The sequence below is a fragment of the Grus americana genome, chromosome 3 (assembly GCF_028858705.1).
Source record: "Grus americana isolate bGruAme1 chromosome 3, bGruAme1.mat, whole genome shotgun sequence".
In the NCBI taxonomy this organism is placed as follows: Eukaryota; Metazoa; Chordata; class Aves; order Gruiformes; family Gruidae; genus Grus; species Grus americana.
This window is the reverse complement of record NC_072854.1, coordinates 75,181,808-75,201,855: the sequence shown is the minus strand read 5'-3', so window position 1 is coordinate 75,201,855 and position 20,048 is coordinate 75,181,808. Positions and strand designations below refer to the sequence as shown.

General features: G+C 37.1%; 1 protein-coding gene across 1 annotated transcript in view; it reads left to right on the top strand.

The window, feature by feature from the left end:
* Positions 1 to 20,048, top strand: part of PRKN (parkin RBR E3 ubiquitin protein ligase) — a 128,096-nt gene that overhangs the window by 5,359 nt on the left and 102,689 nt on the right. Inside the window, exon 2 of the mRNA XM_054822699.1 lies at positions 8,369 to 8,518. Coding sequence (XP_054678674.1) covers positions 8,414 to 8,518 — 105 coding nt within the window. The 5' untranslated portion in view covers positions 8,369 to 8,413. The remainder of the gene's footprint in view (positions 1 to 8,368; positions 8,519 to 20,048) is intronic.

The window sequence follows — 20,048 nt, the reverse complement described above, 5'->3', positions numbered from 1 at the left end:
TGGATGCAGTCCAACCTGCTGCCTAACTAACTGCTTCACTTCGTAGGTACCTGAGATACACTCAGGATTGCGATAGAAGTTGTAACTGGGGAGCTATTGAAAAATAGCACAATATAAGGAAGTTAGTCTCCTGCAGTAGCCATTTGCCCTGTCAGGCCGGCTGTCTCTGCAAGTAAATGCAAATAGTTCTGCAAGTGGTGATAGTACAAGCTGCTTACAAAAAGATGTTAAAGATGCACTATACACGGGCTCTGTCCAAATAAAGTGGAAGGCAGGTAATTCAGCAAGTAAGTACCCGAGACAGCAGAGAGAACACCTTAATTTAGATCTAAACGCTATAATATACCAACATAGCACTATGACTTGCAGTGAACTGTTATGGAGTCTCCCTAATGACTCTCTGAGAAACTTGCCTCTTCTCCCCAAAGTGATAAAAAAAAAATCTTGTTTAATTGTTTAAATGGAATATTGTGATTCATGAATAAAATAGCAGCTACGTCTGAAGGCTGGAAGGGAAAACAAATAAAGCAAGAGCAAGCAATCTGCTGCTATACCTGAGTGCCCCCAACAGGTCACAGCACAGATGAAGCAGATGACATGCTAGTGGCAGGAAAAGAAGCTGCTAAGTAATGTATAGCTGTGCTTCTCTGCTATATCATCTGCTCTGACAACTTTGCAGAATGTATTGGCCGGTTTCTTGATATTTTGACAGGGGAATGATCAATTTTAACAGATCTCTCCTATCGGCTGCTACTCCAACCCATAGCACTGCTTACTATTTCTTTAGAAATGTTGTGGGTGTTTATATCCCTGGAATCTGAGCAAGCCTGATTGGGGGCACTCCTTTTTTTTTTTTTTTTCCCCTCCCACATTTCCTTGCCAGTTGGGAAAAACTTATGCAAAGGAATACCCTGCTTTGAAAATCTGCAGATGCACATCCCCATGCTGTTCAAAGGTGTTGTGAGCTTGTGCTAGTTTTTGCTATGAGCTGTAACTTGGAGATATGGAAATCTAGTTTGAAAAGAATACAGTGTGGACAGAAATCACTTAACGTTAATTGAGGCTTCAAAGGAATTTGTATACAATACATGAGTGTAGCAAGGGGAAAGTTCTTTTGATTTTTTTTTTGCTTGCAGTACTTGCTAGGGGAAATTTTTTTTAAGTATATGCTATAGAATATGAATGTAAAGTCAGTCTTAAACTAATTGATATGTATTTTGGGAAAAAGTAACATCATGTGACAATTCTAATTAATCAGATGAGTTTAGTGCAGGAAACTGTCAAATATGATCAACAAAGTGCTTCTCAAATATTTGTGGGTCAAGAGTTTTTGATAACTACACTTGGAAAAATTGTAAGTTACCTCTCAATAATGCACATGCAGTTAAAAAAAAAAAAAAATCACTGAATAATTTCTCCAGTTTGTAATTACTAAACCAAAACTATTGTGTTAGTATTCTCAAATCTGTATCTTTATGAGTATACTTCCTTACAGCTCTGTGCTTTCCCACCCATTCCCCTGGCTTCAGCTACTACTCAGTGTGAGTGATACCTACACGCATCTCTCACTTTTCTGTCTGATTTCTGTCCATCTCATTTGGCTCACCTTTTGGATTTGTCATCACCATCCCATCACTCACTTTACTGCATTTAACTCCTAATCCTCTTTACATCACCTTTTTTTTTTTTAATAGCTGGAACTACACAACAAACTTTACTGTCTTGCAATTTCTTATGACCAATGATGTGCCTCTCTTTTCTTCCTATGCTATTACCTGCTTTGAATGTCTCCTAACCACCTTCTTCCCTGACTTCAGAGGTAATCGGAATCCATGTGAGTTCCTCAGCTTTGTTTTTCTTCAATTATCAGAACTTCATTCTCTTTAAGTTCTTGTCATAGGTAGGGCATCTCTACTTTCTTACTCCTTTTTAAACTTGTCTGTGCACTAGACAAATAAAAGTAATTTATTTTTGGTTCAACAGCTGAAATAAAAAATGGAGAGAAAGAAAGGAGAAAGTACTTGTGATCAAAATGAATTTAAAGGATATTCTTTTCCAGTCATAACCAAAAATAAAGTCATTTTGTGTAGGACCCAAATTTCCATTTGTTTACTTGTCTGTAACAACTATTAGTGAAAAACTTGAGTGCTTCTTAAAATAGAGGAATTCTCTTCCATCCCGCTTATATTAAATTCAGAGAGAAGGTTTGAACCCCAGTGCTCAGGGTCTCAGGTGGATGTAAAAGATGGGACTTCTTCCATCCCTTGGATGACTTCAGTCTACTTTCATGGAATATGCATGTATTCACTCTTGTGACTTGAGAAGTGGAATTCCTGGGAGCCAGTATCTATGTCAGTGAATCTCAGTTGCACAATTTGCAACAGCATCAACTGAAAAGATTTCCTTGCATCGGTTACAGCCTTGGTGGTTGTTACTTGTAGGGGAGAAAGGAATGTGGATTCAAGCCCCACAAGGTTCAAAAGGAACTGAATGTTTATCTCCAGCATTCGGTCTATTCAGACTGATCCCACAAATACCCGCTGGAAGATGACAGACTTCCAATAGTTTGGAAATACAGTGCCAAGCCATACACTGTTCTTAGTCCACTTTCTTCATTGCATCATATTGCCTCTCATATATTCAGTTTGATTTCCAATACAACCTGCTCCAGTGTCCTCTCTTCAAGTATTCTTTATTTTCTATTTTAATACTCCTCACTTTGTGCTTTCTTTTATATCATTCTGCAAACTGCAGTTTTTCCTTTCTTTCCCCCTCTCTACTCCAGTTTAATTTCATCCATGAATTGTGTTGCATTGCTCTAGTCAGGGGTTTCTTATCTAAATATTTTCTTGAGACTACCTTACCCAATTTTCCATGACTCTCAAAGTCAGAAAAATTCCAGCCCTCTAGAAGGTGGCTCTTTTTCTGGTCTCCTTTGTGGTGCTCCTGTGGGAACAAGAAGGAGGTGATGCTCTGAACTTGCTCTTCCTATCCTACCATTGGCCATCAGAGGAGCCCACTAACTCAGGAAAAATAAAGTAAGGGTGCTCCATGGACACCCATGTCAGTCCATCTCTATTTAATCTATATTTTAGATGACACTTTTGTAAGCATTTTTACAAGTCCAATGAGTACTAAGGGGGTTGTACTTTAAGCTGCCTAATTACATTATGGAACTAATTCTTGTGGTTTTTTGTAAGTGTATAATACATATAAATAAAGTGCTTAGTCTACATTATGGACTAATAGCCTCCACAATCTAATTTTGAAACACACAGATGGTTATTTGATTTATAGGAGCAGTAAAAACAATCTGACTCCAGAAAGTAGATTTTCTTTCCTCTGAGACCATTACATGCAGTTAAAAGAAACAAGTAATTGTATTACCTTTCAGAGATTAGAAATTTTGGCTTTCCATCTACTGTTAAACTTTTGTCCAAAGTTCTCTGTGAGGCTACTACTGAGTAGATGCTTTTAGGTGTAAGGAAAAAAAGGAAAATAAAGAAAAGTGTGTCCAAAGTATAAAAGTAAAATTAAAATATCACAAGTCATATGTGCTGTGGCAAGGGGGGTTGGAATAGATGATACTTTAAGGTCCCTTCCAACCCAAACCATTCTATGATCCTATGATATTTGCAAGCATAACTTTCAAATTAAATAAGATGGCAAGGAATCACTGTGTTCACAAAGTATAGTTTGCAAATGTTTTGTGCATCTAGGTGCATTTCAGTTTTGTCTTACTATCTGAATCTCAGTGTAACTGAAAGACTGCAATCCATAGTTAAACCTGGTTTATTCCCGTGTCAGCCCAATGATTTCATTTCTGTTACCCTTGATTTACAACATCAAATGATTGAATTTCCACTGGCTGAAAACCCAGTACCATTCTAAGACTCAAGGGAAATCATCCTAATCTAGAAAGTGGGGAGCAGGGAATAAATGGTTACAATTATCCAGCCTCCGTGTCTATGTCACACTATAATTTATAATCATTCATAAAAAATAATTTCTAAAGGCCCCGACAAGTCTTTACAAGCAAAGATTGTGCGAAAGAACTTCATTATATCGTTGAAATACCATAAGTAGAACTGGGAATTTTTTCCACTCAAAATTTTATTCAATGAAAAGTAGATATTTGGGTTGACGGAGAAAGTTCACAAACTCAGCAGAAAGTTCACAACATCACAACAGGATGCAGTTTTCAGAGAAAAATGAGAATGTTTTACATCTACCTTGTTCATATACCTTTAGCTGTCTTAGCACTAGTGATTTGGAGTAAATCATATTTTTAAAGTATTTTTTTTTCAAACCAACATTGAAATATATGGTTCTATGGTGAATCTGGCAACTATTTACCTACCTGTATTTCTGAGGACCTTATTACAGTAGCATATAAATGCCTGACATGCTTTGCTCAAAAGCCGTTTTCTAGCAGCAGTAGATGGCTGGTGATTTCTTTGTAATTTTATGCCCCTCATTACCATAGTATTTGATCTCCTCATGACTATTAATGGCTTTTGCCTCTTAACACTACAGTGAAATCAGCAAGTATCATTCTCCCTCTTTACAAATGGGGAACTGATGAGAAGCACAGATTAAGTGACTTACGTGAAAACCACAGGAAGGCTGTGCTGCTGCCAGGAATTGAAATCAGGTGCCATGAATGCCAGTTCAGCCAAGTTCCCCATATATTAAACTTTGTAAGAGGTTTTTCCTAAAAATAATAGGAGATATTTTTCCTCCTTGTAGCATGCGGAATCATTTTACACGTGATGAGTGCATCTCTAAATAGGAGGCACATTGATAATAATTGAGTAATAGATATTGTGAAACATTTTGAATGTATAGAAGAGTTAGATTCACCTTTTAATGACAGCTCTTTATGTGTTAGATATCTAGCTTAAGTTAGTTTTCTCAGCTTCAACTATAGCACTTCCACAGGGTGATTCATTGTACCTATCTTAGACATCTCACGCAAGTCAGGATAAATTCCCTTCTTGGGATCTTGCTTCTTCTCATTCAGTATATTTGAAGCCTATATGACTTGTTTTGGTTAGATGTTTAATTTTTGAAGAACTAAAACTGTGTGAGGTTGTTCACAATCTAAGATATTTAGGTACTTAAACTTTGGTTTCAAAAATAGCTTAGGCCAGGTGACTTAGGATCAGAATTATTGGAGCTGAAGGAGCTATTGTGGGAGACACCAAATTTCAGGTTTCAATATCTAGCAAATTGTTTGGTGTCTCTTTATTGTTAAGAGAACAGGGCACTCCAGGGCTCAGTTCTTCTCATGCTGATGTACAAATCTAAAAGAGAAAGGATGAATTGCATCCTGTCTCTACTGTTAATTATAAAAGGAGTCTAAGCAACCAGTGCAACTATAGGTATCACTGTGGAAATCCGAACTAAATGAGGTGAATCCTACTTTAAATCTCCAGTTAAGAATAAGAGACAAAGTAAACCAGTGGTGGTTGGCTGCTGGAATATCCTTAAATATCTCATCCAGCCATGTGATCAAAAATACATCATGGGGTCCAAAGACATTTAAGGGCTTTTGAAAATTGACTTGCTTGAAGCATGTTGATTGCATCAGTCCTGTGTGATAGGTATGGCTGTGATATATAGGAGAAAATGCCTCTAATAGATATAATCTGGCACTATATACAAATAGTTAATTAATAATTCATGAATAAGTGTTTTGTTCCTTTACAAGCCTTTTATAAATGCACCCTTAATGTAAAGTGAGTCGTTTTGTTTCAGGCCACTGAATGAAGAATATAAATCCGCATATGTTATGTATGACTGTGTTATGGCAGCAAACATGTATATGTTCTACTACTACATGTTTTAGTTGGTTGCTGGGGTTTAAGTGAGCTACTGTACAGGCACAAGGAAAAAGAAATTGGAAAATGACATCTTATAAATGTATCTGGATTTTGAAGGTAGAAAACAGGCTGGTAACTAGATGTCAACATGTGCAAATGCATTTAGTAGGAACTTTCCTGTCTTCAGATTGATCTTTTTTTTTTTTGCTTTTATAGTGTGAAAATCACTGATGAGAGTGCTGTACTGGTTTGGCATGAATCCTATGCTGAACCAGTATAAAATGTCGTATTTGTTGGACAGAATATGAAGGCTATGTCCACCTTGCCAATAGGTAGACTGGACATTTCCTTTCTGTAACTTTCTCTAACAAGACAGATTGATTCCCATCTTACCTATCTTCCGTTTTTGTGTATCAACAAAAAAATAAGAGCAGACGGGAGGAATCTGTCCATGCCCTTTTATGTTAAGTTAATGACTGGACAGCATATCCATTTTTTCAGCTGCAAATTTATGATGGAAATGCTGACACTCTCAGCTACAGTATCACTGGCATTTGCCTCCATAATGAGAAGCTGCTAACAATCCCACATCCAGCAAAATGTTCCCTTTTAACGGGGTAAGACAATCACCATCCTCACCTTCAGGTCCAGTCTCTGCCCTGAAGAAAAATTAGGTCAGCAGGGAGCTTTGCAGCTGTGGTTACCCATATTTCTGTTCAAGGCCAGCAAAACAACTCAGAGCACTCAGCATGTATTTAGTGCAAGAATCACAAGGATTTGAAAATTAATAAGAGTCCAACATTAAATATTTATGCCATTACTCTAGGTTCAAGCATAATAATCACAGAATCACAGAATCACAGAATGATAGGAGTTGGAAGGGATGTCTGGAGATTATCTGGAGATCATCACCTGCTAAAGCAGGATCACCTAGAGCAGGTTGCACAGGATCACATCCAGGTGGGTTTTGAATATCTCCAGAGAAGAAGACACCACAACCTCTCTGGGCAGCCTGTCCCAGTGCTCAGTCACCCTCACAGTGAAGAAGTTTTTCCTCATGTTCAGGTGGAACTTCCTGTGTTCCAGTTTGCGCCCATTGCCCCTTGTCCTGCCTATATGTTACAGTTTTTTAAGAAGTCGCATACTATTTTTAAAAACCCAGTGTAACAAGACATGTTATTGCAACATTTACAGATTAATCTTCTTAAATGTACCCACAAAATATGCAGTGGCACTCCTGTCTTTGTAATTTAAAATTCTTCTTTGTATCCTTTGTGTATGAGGATTTGGTCCTATTATTCAGTGTTCAGTGTGGGATTTCTTTAGAGAGAAGTGCAGGTTGGTGAGAGAGTTTTTTATTTGTTATCCCTCCCCCCAAAAAAAGGGAACAGGATTTTCATGAGCAGTTATGGGATAAAAGTTTGCGAAGCACTAAATACTGTTGTGAGTGCTGTAACATAAAGCTCTGTTTTGTTCCTTTAGCACACCATAAAGTCATTTTGCTCGTGGAGAAAATTCATGCTACTCCTTTCCTCTTTGGCCTTTTGGATTTTCCTGTTTTCTTTGGGGCTGTTAGGACCAAATGCTTTCATTTATTTCACTCTACAGTAGACCAGATTTATAGGTGAATCTGAAGCCTGGTTTACAATGGTTATATAGCCACTAGTGTGGAACTGCACCAATGCAGAACCGGAGAGTGGACGTGATTTACATGTACGCAGCATGATTTGTACTTGCTCGGCTTATCTCAGGCTGAAAGCAGGGTAAGTTAGACCACGGAAAGTTATTGCAATGGCATCAGTCATTTTAGAGTAGGTGATCTTGTCAGTGAGGATACAGTGAGCACGTTATTTATTATTGCTGTGTGTCAGTGTCTCCATCATTAAAAGGGAGGCATTTTCATAGCCTTTTAGGCTGTCAGGATGGAACTAGATGAAAACTGCAAAAACTAAGAAAATTTCCTGGGACACCCTGGAAAAAACTTACACCTAACATTGAAATAAATGTATATCAGAGAATTATTTTGCCAATCAGTTTCATGAAGTATATTTTGAAAATAAAGTTGGCTGGGCAATTTTTACAACCCTTTAGCTCTAAAACATTATACTGTACTTCTCACTATGGATTCCTGTGGTTTTTTTGTGGGTTTCTTTTCAATCTGTATACAGCATTTATCAGTATCTGTTGTTGGACTATATTTATGATGTTTACAATAATTTTTTTATCACAATCTAAGAGTTCCTGAGGTTACTTACAGAAACAGTCTGCTATTTTCTTGATTTTAATATCCCACACAATTTTCTGGTGGTGAAAATCATAGCTGCGAGTCAGAAAATGATGCATATGATGTGAGCTGGAGCAGAGTGATAACCCATTTAGCAACACTGTGAAGTTCTAGACATTTGACAAATAACCTGGACTTAGCATGTGAGGCATTAGGACAGCTAACTTGATTATGTGGGATAGATTCAAGCTCAAAGTTTGGGAGGTGAGGGGTGGTTTGCATGCTGTTTGAAGTTTAACACCAGTCTGTTGTATTGTAGTACAACCGCTACCAGCGCTACGGGGCCGAGGAGTGTGTGCTGCAGATGGGAGGAGTTCTGTGTCCAACTCCTGGCTGTGGAGCGGGTTTGCTTCCTGAACCAGGAATGAGGAAAATTGTATGTGAACCAGGCAATGGAATAGGCTGTGGGGTAAGAACATACATTTTCCTACTAGCGGTGTGAGAAAAAATTGATATTGTGCAATGTTAGAATAAGGGGGAAAATGTTTTTTTTTCCATTTCTGCAAGTGACTCTGAATTGCCCTTCATACCAGAGTGGAATACTGTGGCTCAATATACAATTTAAATAGAACACCATGGCTTAGGAATGATGGTTTCATCGTGTAGACTTTGCTTTATTTGGTTTAAGAAGTTACTGAGTAGTTACAGTAAGATATTGAACTGTGCAGATGACAATCCAAGTATGCTTTGACTTTTCTCCTAGCACTCAGCAGAAATGAACAGGATCTTGAGCAAACCATTCATTATTATATTAACACCAACTTTCTTTATATGTCATAGAAAAAGGAAAGAGCATGACCAGTCTGTGATACTGCACTGACATTGTTTTTACATGTCATACATGATGAAAAGAAATACAGAAATATTTTTGTTTTCTCATAAAAATTGCATTTAAGTAGGGGGAATGCACAATTAATGGTGGATTTCTGGAAAACAAAACCAGATGACACTGGAAAATGTTTTTGCTAAGAGGTCAGATCATGTGGATCAATGATTTTTTTAGCAGTAGAAAAAACAGGTACCTTACAAGAATCAAGCTTTGGGGGAAATAGAAATATGTAGAGAGAAATCTATATATAAAAGAACCTATTAAATGTTAGGTCAGAGTGACTAACTGATGTTTGTACTATGTGACTCTTTCCATGGTTGGTATTATTACTGAATTCCATGCAGGCTATGAGAGAAGAGAAAATATCTATATTTATAAAATATTATCATGCTCTTGCATTGTGGAAAATGCACTTTTTATTGCAGTTTTGATGTTGCCCAAACTGATACCACGGAAGAATCATAGTCTGCCGAACTAGGAAGTCGCAGTAACTTGTCTTCTATGAGTAGGTTAGCATCTGTCGACCTTGGTAAAACTTCCTATCTGTCCATGCAGTGGTGCATGTAAAACAGAGTACTCCCCAGACTCACTGAGCAGACATAGGACTATAAAATAAAGTAGAAGGTGAGAAAGTAATAAGAAACAAGACTTAGTAAACAATGAGAAATGCCTCTGGATTAACTATTAGGGATTGGTTAAAAAAGATAAAATCACAAATAATTTTTACTCTGCTCTCTGCTTTGAACTAATGAAAATCAAACTGTGTTTTGCAGCTTCATTCATCATCGTTCTAAATCTGCAAACACCCTGTAAATAAAGTGTACATAGCATAAAGGATCGATGTATTGCCTGGTTTAGCGAACTGCTCTGCTTTCTTCTACGGAGTCTGTGCTGCTCTTGCTAGTTACCAGATCCGAACCCTTGAGTTTAACCTCAGCCTTTGTTTTGGTTTATGTGATGTCTTGAACATTAGGGACTACAATTCACTGAGGCTGAAATGAGAAGCAAGAGGCTGGTCTATAAGCCAAATTTTGGTAACATTAAGGCCCTTCCTCAGAATCTATAATGGAACAGAGTGAAAATACATGTCTTTGAATCTTTCTTTGCACCCTGCCAAATGGTAACCTTAAGGAAGATTTGTTGAGGAAGATTTCCTGTGGTAAAGGTCCATTGGTGAATGCATGCAAGAACACCAAGGCAGTTAGGAAAGATATTTATTTATACCCTGTTTCTGTAGTCACTTTGACTGTTTTCTATTCAGAAAGTTAAACTATGGTTTACCTAAAAAAAACCTAGTTTTAGTAGTTTACCTACTAAAACCTGCCCTGTTTTAGTGTGAAGGCCTTGCACTCTTCTTTATAGAATCCAGGCACATCCACTTCAGAGCTCTGGATTCCCTCACAAGCATACAGAATGATTTACAAGCTCAAGGAAAGGCCCAAGATGAATGTCCCTTTTGTCCATCCAAATAAAGGTCGCAGGAGATGCTCTGCAATGCTTACCTGTACAGCTTAGGTTAGAGACATGTTCCTTGTTAAAGCTGGTAAGCAAAGAAATAAGGAAGGCAACATGAATCTGGAGATTACCTATGAATATCTGTGTCATCCTCTAAGCTATACTTTAGACATGTAGAGTCTCTTTTGGGGTATTTGAACCTCTGTCTTTGGATAAAGTTCAGAGCTGGTAACATATTTCTAAGAGCAGAAGTTACATCTAACATCAATGATCTGTTATGCACCCAAAAGCCCTTATAGAGAAATAGTTGTCTACTGCACAGAACAAACTGATTGTTCAGGTCTGAATTGCAGTACAAGGGTAGCTAACAACTGTCAAGTAGTTGAGGATCTTGATTAACTGATGAGATGGATGAGGGGAGGGAGGAGGGATAGCTTTTCAAGAGACAGTCAAGACAGTAAATGAAAAGCATTTGCAGAAGCCATTTTAGAAAAGGAGAGGCAGAAGAAACCAAATAGAGAATAAGCTGGCTCAGGTATTGAGGTGAAATAAATATTCCACTATTCAGAGAGAAAACTGTGTGAGGCAGTCCCAAACATGTAAGGACTCCAACCCAATCTGAAAGAGCATTGAAAAATGAACAGGTAACTGAGCCAGGCTAGGATACAGACATTTTCCCTTCCTCAGTTTCTTTCTGTGATATGTATGTGAAATGAGGAACTAGAATCTCTTTTTTCAAAGTCATTGCTATTGGTGCCAAAGCTAAATGTGAGTCTCCAAGAAAGTGCTCTTAATTTGCTAAAAGGCCTTTGGGAAAGTTAAAGATGGTGGATTTTGCTTTGTCTCAGGAAATTAGGAATCGGCAATATGTGGGGCCCAGAAACAGCCTGTTAAATATCTAGACAGAACTGTACCAAAAAGGTGAGGAGAGAGGTTTAAATTTAAGCATCCCCATACGTACCCTCTGCTGTCAGACCCTGCTATCTATTCAGGCTTTCAGGCAAAGAAATAGAACAAGGAGATTTATTTTGACTTGAAAAGTAGCATGCAAATATCTTTTTAATGATTATGAATAGTCCTCACCCAAAGCCATATTATGGTACCACTGACTGACCACACTCTTGTCTGATCTTTCATATTTTTTTCATCATTAGCCATAAACATACTAATTGATTTATCAAGATATTACCATTATACACTGTTGTTCTACCTTCATTACTATGCATCAGACCTATGTTACTAACTTTTAGTGCTCAGATATAAAATTTTGACATATTTAATACGAGAAAACAGCAACAAAACATAGAAGACAGTACATATTGTACCAGCTGGCCTGGGTACAGGAAAAGCGGTGGTAATCAAGGCATACAAAGGCTCTATGAATAAAACATTTTTGTCTGGTTTTATATTATACTGGCATATTATTTCCTACATATTAAAGTTTGGAGTTAAAAGCAAGTTAGCATGAAGCTTCAAAAGGGACTATACTACTTGTTTACCGAAAACTATGCCGTATTTTTTATGCATGCAGCTCATCTGTCTTGCAAAATGTCCACTGTCAGTGTCTTTCAGTGGGATGATAGCTGACCGATGTGTGATTGCATCCCAGCAATTGCTCCACAACTATGTAAACATTATGCAGCATGCAATAGCAGTTGACTTACCCCTTGGAATGGGGTGAGATGGAAGATCGGGGATAGTGGAGATGGAGTCTCTGTTGGTGTTTTGCCCTTGAGTTTACTCATTCCTAGCATAGTCTGTATAAGCAAGAAGAAGAGTGTATTTCCAGAGATCCGCTGTGGTTTGATAATCCCTTGCTAGGAGACCTGACTCTTGAAGCTATAGCCAGGTTGATGGAGTTCCTGAGACCACTCCAAACTATCCTGAGGTTTAGGTGGCAATTTAAATGGTCTTAGGAACAAGCTGTCATAATTGATGTTTTTGTGGCCCTTCATTTGGATCCCCTAATGTGAAACTCCAGTTGGTGAGTACTCAGCCTTAGTGTATTAAGTGTGCAAATATAAAGGAAGTTTTATAGTGTGGCAAAGGGAGCACAAAATTTTGGGTTACTTCACCTCTTTTACACCATATTTACTGTTCTGTAAGCGTACTGCCATTGAAGAACATCAAGATTTCACAAAAGATGTGTTTGCTTCTAGGACAGGTGAAATTTTAAGACCACAGACTGCAAGAGGTCCCTGAAAAATCAATAGATATAAGTACCATGTCTTCCTTATAAATATAATTCCTAGGCCATTGTATTACATAGAACAAAATCCCTAAGGCAATTTCACTCTTCCCAGCAATTTTTTCCCATTGATTTCTTCTTGCATTCTTCTTCCATGGCTAAGGAAGCACATGTCAAAAGCAATTGCAGCATATTTGTAGAATTAATAATTGTCTGCCTTTTCAGAAAGCTTAATAGAATAGAGTACACTCTAAAATAGTTGCATGAGAAGTGCAATACACATTCCTGTTGTTTGCAAAGCTCTTTTTTGCAGTTCATATTCTCCTGTACATGCATTTGCTAGCATACATTTCATCTGCAGTGATGTCCTTGTTAAGCACAATAATATGCATGTAGATGAACCCTGAATAATTGGGAAAAATACTTTGTTTTGAGCAGACGAATCTGAATTGTAAAAATTGCAAGCAACAAGTTCCTATTCACTTAATTTTGATAATTCAAATGATGATTTTGTTAGTGGGGTGTGTCCTTCTAAACTTCTGGAGTGGGGTTGTTTATTTTAGGGGTTTATATCTCAGTTAGAGTGCTATGTGAGGGCACTTATACTCCCTCTGGGACCTGAACTAGCTCACAAATACTGGTTCAGAACTATTTCATGTCTATGAAAGTGCAGAATAGTTTGCAAGAGTACCCCAGTCTAGAAGTGAAAAGCAGTTTCCACATCTGGCAGTTCTAAGTCTTTTGTTGCAAAGTTCAGCTCTAATGCAATGTATTGTCATGATCAGCATGTACTTTCTTTGTGCAATTTCTATCCCTCTTGTGTCTAGTTTTTGGCACATTATTCCATATATATTGCCTGATCAAAATGTTTGAAAGTCTGACTAACCTAAAATACTTTATTTTCAAACAGAGATATAGGTATAAGTGTTCAGTTCCAGACATACTTTACTTCTTCATTAGCAGTACCAGGAAAATCTTGAATGTATGTAACAAGAAAATAGGCACCTTTTAAAATACTGCAAGATATAAAGGTAGTCAAGATGAGTAGTGGTAATTCAAGACAATCTTTGACGATATTTGCAGTGAAAAAAATCTTTTTAATTTTATAATCAGATGAATAAAAGGTCATAGGGGAAGGAGGGCTGTGTGCACAATGATCTGAATTTTTTTCTCAGTTTTAAGATGGGAATGAAAGTTGAAGCAGGAGTAGAAATAAGAGGCTCTGAGGTTTTGAAAAACAGAGAAAATATTCAGAAAAGACAAGACCTTGAGACCTTTATGTCATTTGCAGAACACTAAAATGGAAATAAGAGATAGCTACTATCTAGTACCTGTAGTAAAATTGAAGGGTTACTCTTTGTTATTACATTTCAGGTATCTGTCCTTGTTCCATATGTCATTGAATTTTTGCTTATAAGAAAATTCAGCAGAAAGGTATTACCATGGATAAGGTAATAGCTGAAGATATTGCTGAGATTAAGAAACCAGCTCACAGCAGGAGTGTTTCATAATATTGTATAGGGAGTTTTTTCAAGGGGAATGAAAATGAAACAGACGTTTTCTATTATTGCTAAATGCTGAGTTGCTAGCATTGTGCCACAAGCTCTAAGCAGTAATCATGTATTGCTTTCTTCTATTGAGTGGGCACTCTAGTCTTTAGAAAGTGGAATTCCGTCTTGTTGACACATTATGCTTCAGTAGCTAAGCAAGTTGTTTCATGCTAAAATATGACAGGCTTTCTCAGGCTGACCAAAATTCTTTTTGGATTTGTAGGTTTTTTCTAGTAATGTTTTATGTGGTTTAAAATAAACTGTAAAAACATGGGGCTTTTAAAGATGTGGTAGAATGTTGATGTTTTAATAAAACATTTACCTCACAATAGCACTGTACAATTAACAAGCTATGTTTTGCTGTCAAGGTGCATTAATTCCATTGCCCATGTCTTGCAGTGCTGCAATTCATTGATCCAGTGACTGATACGAAATTCAACTGTCAGCAGTGAGTGGATAAAGCAATCTAGAGAATGTTTCCATTATTAATAACATGGATCACATTAGTTCATAGGACTAGCAAAAGCAAAACAAATGTTTTTTATAAGGAGAACAAATCAATTACTTGCACTTGGTTCAATAGGTAGAAGAATAACTGCTTTTTCCTTTACCTCCCAAATCATGGAGAACTAGCTGGTCAAATAATGTTAGAAAACAACATGTGAGTCTCTTCAGCTCTAAGTGAGCTAGAATTGAAACTTCATTAGTCTTGTCTGATAGATGTCCAGAATATTATGGAATGTCCCATATTATGTGATCAAATTCTGTATCCCTTAATTTATGTAGGGTATACCTTTTCTCTGATTTCTGCATCATGCGGGCATCTGGAAAGTGGCTGTTGTGCCTGCACATTGCAGATTTTATATCGAATGTGCAGTGTCTTCAGTGTTTTGGTTTGATTTATTATTCTGCAGCTTACCTAGTAGTTCACCATTTAAAATCTGTCATATGTGGTCTGAGAAAGAAGGAGCAAGGAGATAGAGAAAAGAGGTAGTTACCTGATAAAGGGATGGAGGCTGCTGGTCTCTGTAATCTAGTGTAAGAACACAGATAACAGAATAACACTGTATTTGAGTCAGGGAAATTGTGTTAGAGAAAACTAGGATAAAATCAAGTTCTTATTTGTAAAGATAAGTCAAAACTGGAGACATGGACCTAGGAACTAGAAAGGGTAAAACTAGCCTCTATGAATGTAAACCAGCTCAGACTGGGATTTTTAAACCAATGTTTTCCAGAAGATAAATGGTCCAAATTTTACCAGTTTGTCTGAAATAGGAATGAGCTAAAATTGCAAGCATGTGAGACCCATTTTAAATTGAGGGCTGAGATAAAATAGGAGTCAGTTTTAAAATCACATTGGTAGTTGATTTTAGGATTCATCAACTAAATCTTAGTCCTTGTAAACTGCTAGATCAAAGAGTCCTCTGGAAGGGTGCTAGGGATTTTCATATTAGAGATACCAAACACTTTGTCAGGTGTTCAATATTCAGATTCCAGCCTGAAGCCATCTGGGCTTCAAATTTCTTCACCTGTGGAAAGTGAGGAACAACATTTTACAGTAGATGAAATGCAGAAATGTGCACAACTTAAAATATCCACAGCTTAATGTAAATTGATTTTAGCTCATAGACTTGGAAAAACAGCTCCAAAAGAAGTACCTTCTCTGGTTGACTGTGATTCCTTTTCTTAGGTACTCATTGAGTAAATCATACTCTGATGCTCAGGTCAGGATTAAACTGATCACCAAATTTGAAGGAGAAGTCATAATTTTCCCTCAGGTCTCATTGGCAGGGACTTGACATTCTGTGCCAAAGTTGATGGATGAGCTATATACCATCTCCAGGAATTTTAGGGGCATTTTTCACCTAGAAATTCCTTGTTATTGCAAGAGCCTCAGGCTTTGATGACATCTTTGTCTATTTTGGTCTGTGCCTGTGGCACACTACAGTTTAGTCTCTTGACGACTGAAGTGTTCTTGTCTAATTAAAATAATTGGGCTCCATGTAGCAGTATCTGGGTGATATTTAATGGTTTATGATGCTCAGGAGATTATATTAGATGAACTCATAATTCTGTCAAGTCTTAAATATAATCAAAGTTTATGACTGGAGAGGACATGGAATTACTTTTTTCTTACTACTCCTCTCTTTTTCAACAAAGTGCCTAGAAATATGTCTGACAGTCAGGGGACAATGTTTTATCATGTGGCACATCAGGAAAGGCGTGGAGTACAACGATAGGAGAGAAGGAGAAATAAACTGTTTATAGGAATCGCCAGTTAATTCTGCATGTATGGGAAACTAAGGTCTGTCTTCTGACTTCATATTCCACTTACATACAGGGTAAGATTATTCTCCCTTTTGTGACAGAGAGAGACACTTTGCACATAATGGAAAAGTGTAGCCATTTTAAACCAACCTGTATTTCCTTCAGCTAATGGATTAAAAAATCCTGGTTATAACAGTCTGTCCCAGACCACAAGAGGTGCCTGAGCTTTCCTGCTTATACAGTTTATATACTGACTGCAGTTTTATAATCGGTAAGACGAATACAAATAAATTTGTAAATTAGCAGAACTAGGGGTTAATGGAAGATTTGGTGTGAATAAACAGATCTATCACTGAGTCACTGGAGAGGGAACAATAATGCAATCAGCAGAGGATGTGCTGCTTGAGAATGGCAGCCACCGAGGGCAGGATTCTAATTGTGTGAGAAGCTTATTTGAGCAATCTTCTACAAACTTTCTGTATTTGAACAGGAAAGAGAAACACAGGCTGAATGCAGGAAATCACTTGTAAATGAAAAGGAAAATAAATATGAATCAAAGTAAGCTTATTTATTGCCTTTCATATGAAGTTTCATATGAAGGCCTCCTGAGGCACTTTGGATTGTATTATTGCATTATTGTAAAATGCAAGAGCTGCTTAATCAATGAGAAATGACGGAGTAAAAAGATAGGACCAGAACAATAAGATCTTAGATTAGAATGAATCTATTGAGTGGCATTTGTAGCTCAGCCAGGGAAGAATTTCAAAGTTTTGAACGGTAAAGAAAAAATGTCCTCATTATGTGTCTAGTATAATTCTGGCCCGTAGCCCAACTCAAAAGTAAATCACAAGGCATATAAAGAGAGCAGCTCCCCAAAAAAGCATTGCTTTCTACAGCTTTTGTGGCACTTTTAGTCTTCACATTATTGGATGTCAGGGTAAAAAAGTGCAATAGAGATTTGGGGTTTAAGTCTATTCTGTGTAAGTACAAATACGCAAAGCAGCAGTTTGTGTCAGTTTGGAACTTACAAGTAATGACATTTTTTTAACTAAAAGGACCACCCCAATTAAAAATGTTTGCAAGTTTTTATATTTCTCCATTAGCTGATCAAAGAAATGCCCAAAAATTTTCTTTCTGAGCTTTATCTTGACTCTCTGAAGTATGTAAAATCTCTGTTGGTCAGCCAGGCTCTTGGTTCATTCTTTCAAGGCTACAACAGCACTTTCCATGTGGAGGGCATAAATTGCTTAATTACTGAGATTGTGAAACTCTTTGAGATGACAGAAGGAATGGCACCAACTGCAGAATACAAGCATGCCATAGGGAGGGGCCATTGAAAAGCTAGGGGTAGTGTGCATTAACACTTCCCTGAAGAACATTTTTTTTTCTGTGAACACAAACAAGAAGTTGACTACAGCTTCCAAGTGCCTCTCTTGGGCTTATAATTATATAGGATTTCTTACTGGACCTTTAAGCAAAAGCTCTTTCAGACACTATGGAATGAAGCAAAACGACTGCTTATCTTTTCACTGGTACAATGTTTATTTTTCATTGCACATGTTGCATTTTTTCCATATACTATATAGAACCCAGATTGACTGGGCACTCCGTAATGTATCTGGTTGGGCTACGCTCCTTGAAGAGTGGGAGGAAAATGGCATTAAAATGATTTAAATATAACTAAATGTAATTGTCTTACAGAAAATAAACAGCTTTTTGAAAATAACACTAAGTAGAACAGAGTTATTCTGAGATCAACTTTCCTCATCACTACTACTTCAATAAGTTATTTAATAATGATGTCACATGCAGAACTTTATTTCAAAACCATTTCAAAGAGATAGCAAAGCCACCATTCCACAATCAAAGCTGATTTTGAAGTGCTGAAACAAAGCTGATTTTCAATTATCAGAGTCCAAAAAAAGCATCTGAAAACTGTCTTGATTGCTGCAAAACTGCTATCTTTTCATGTTGGATAACTCAAAACAAATAGATGATGCTTATGAAGCTTCAAACAAAAATCCACTTCTAACAAAGCATAAGCGTAACAAAACCCTCAGCCTGAAAAAGAATATCTGGGAAAAGTTATAATCTTGTGAAAGTGAGTCTGGAATAGAAGTTGCATCTCAACCTTAACAAAGATATTAAGGTCACTAACCTGTAACAGAGGGAGTAAGGACAACGTTGCAAAGTCAAGGGCTAAATATGAAGATAAAATAAAATGAAAATATAATGACCAAATTATATAAACGACAGCCCTCACACAGTGAACAAGTAATATTCTTAATGAAAAGCAAGGACATAGATTTGGAGAACAAGGACAAATTCTAATTCAGTGGGAAATAATAGAAAACCAGAATGCAGTGTGTGCTTATACAATCATCATGAGGGAGAAGAAAAGGGAAAATTCTGATAATGATAATATAATATAACTGTGAATGGAGGCCTTGACTAAGGGCAGAAAATCATGGGTGGATAACTAAATCTCCGTTAACTCCATTTTATCCCTATATTTCTCAAAAATTAAATCATTCATACCACTCAATTATATTTTCTTTTTCCAAAAGCTCTCAGTGTTAAATTGGGTGACAATCACTACTGTGATAGAAAATCTATTCCGCTGACACTTAAAAGACATAAGTGAAGAGATAAAGAGTAAGGTTTAAAGGTACTGGTGGCTCACCTTATTCAGACTGAGCAGTAAAATAGGCTGGTTAAGCTGGGCATTGTTTCCATTACAAAATATCAAATAGTCGTAGTATGTTTTGAACTTATCTCTGTCATTTTCTCTTTTATGCCCATGAAAATCCTCACATATGTAATACCAAGTAATGACAATGGTAAGTCTCTTATGTACACCTGAAATGGTTATATTAAAAAAGACTGACTTTTAGGCCACCAATCTAAAGCCAGTGCTTAATATTAAATATAATCTGCAAATTAAAAATAGTCATGGGGCATGTTCTAAAACTTTATCATATGTAAAGAAAGCTTGACAAGACTTTGTTTTCTACTTACTTTTCCCTTCAAACTAAAATGAATGTAAATTTTATGTCCTTACTTTGTTTAGGGAACTTCTTGTATGTCTCTTAAATGTGCTTTTTGAAATTTCTTAATCTTTATGGTAAGGATTCTTATGTCAAAATCTTATTGAGCAGAGTCATTCTGAAAAAAAAAAATAAAAATAATGAGTTGAATAGGCCAGTTGTTGGCATAGTCTTTCGGTGATATTTGACCTAAATCAGAAAACTGTAATCTTCATAAATTCCAGAAGATCAAAACTTAAGATCCACAGGATCCACACTGGAGATGGAGAAGGAGTAAATAGGAAAACGAGGGCACCAGTATCTTCACTCCATCTCTTGACTTGAAGAGTGAGAAACTGCTCCTGCCTTTTGTGGGAAAAGCCTGGAAGGAGACAACAGGGACATGAACTCGCCTCCTCTGCTGAGAGCCGTGAGTCACTTTGCGTGAGGCAGTACCGCACCTCTGGTTGCTTGTGTGGTCCCTAGTGAGCAGGTGGAGATGGAGAATAACAGCTAGTGAAGTGCAGGTTTCTCCAGAGATCCCTAGCAGAGTCTGAAAATGTATATCTATAGGAAAACTTATAATTTATTAAATCCTTTGATGGGTGGGCCTGGCAGAAAGG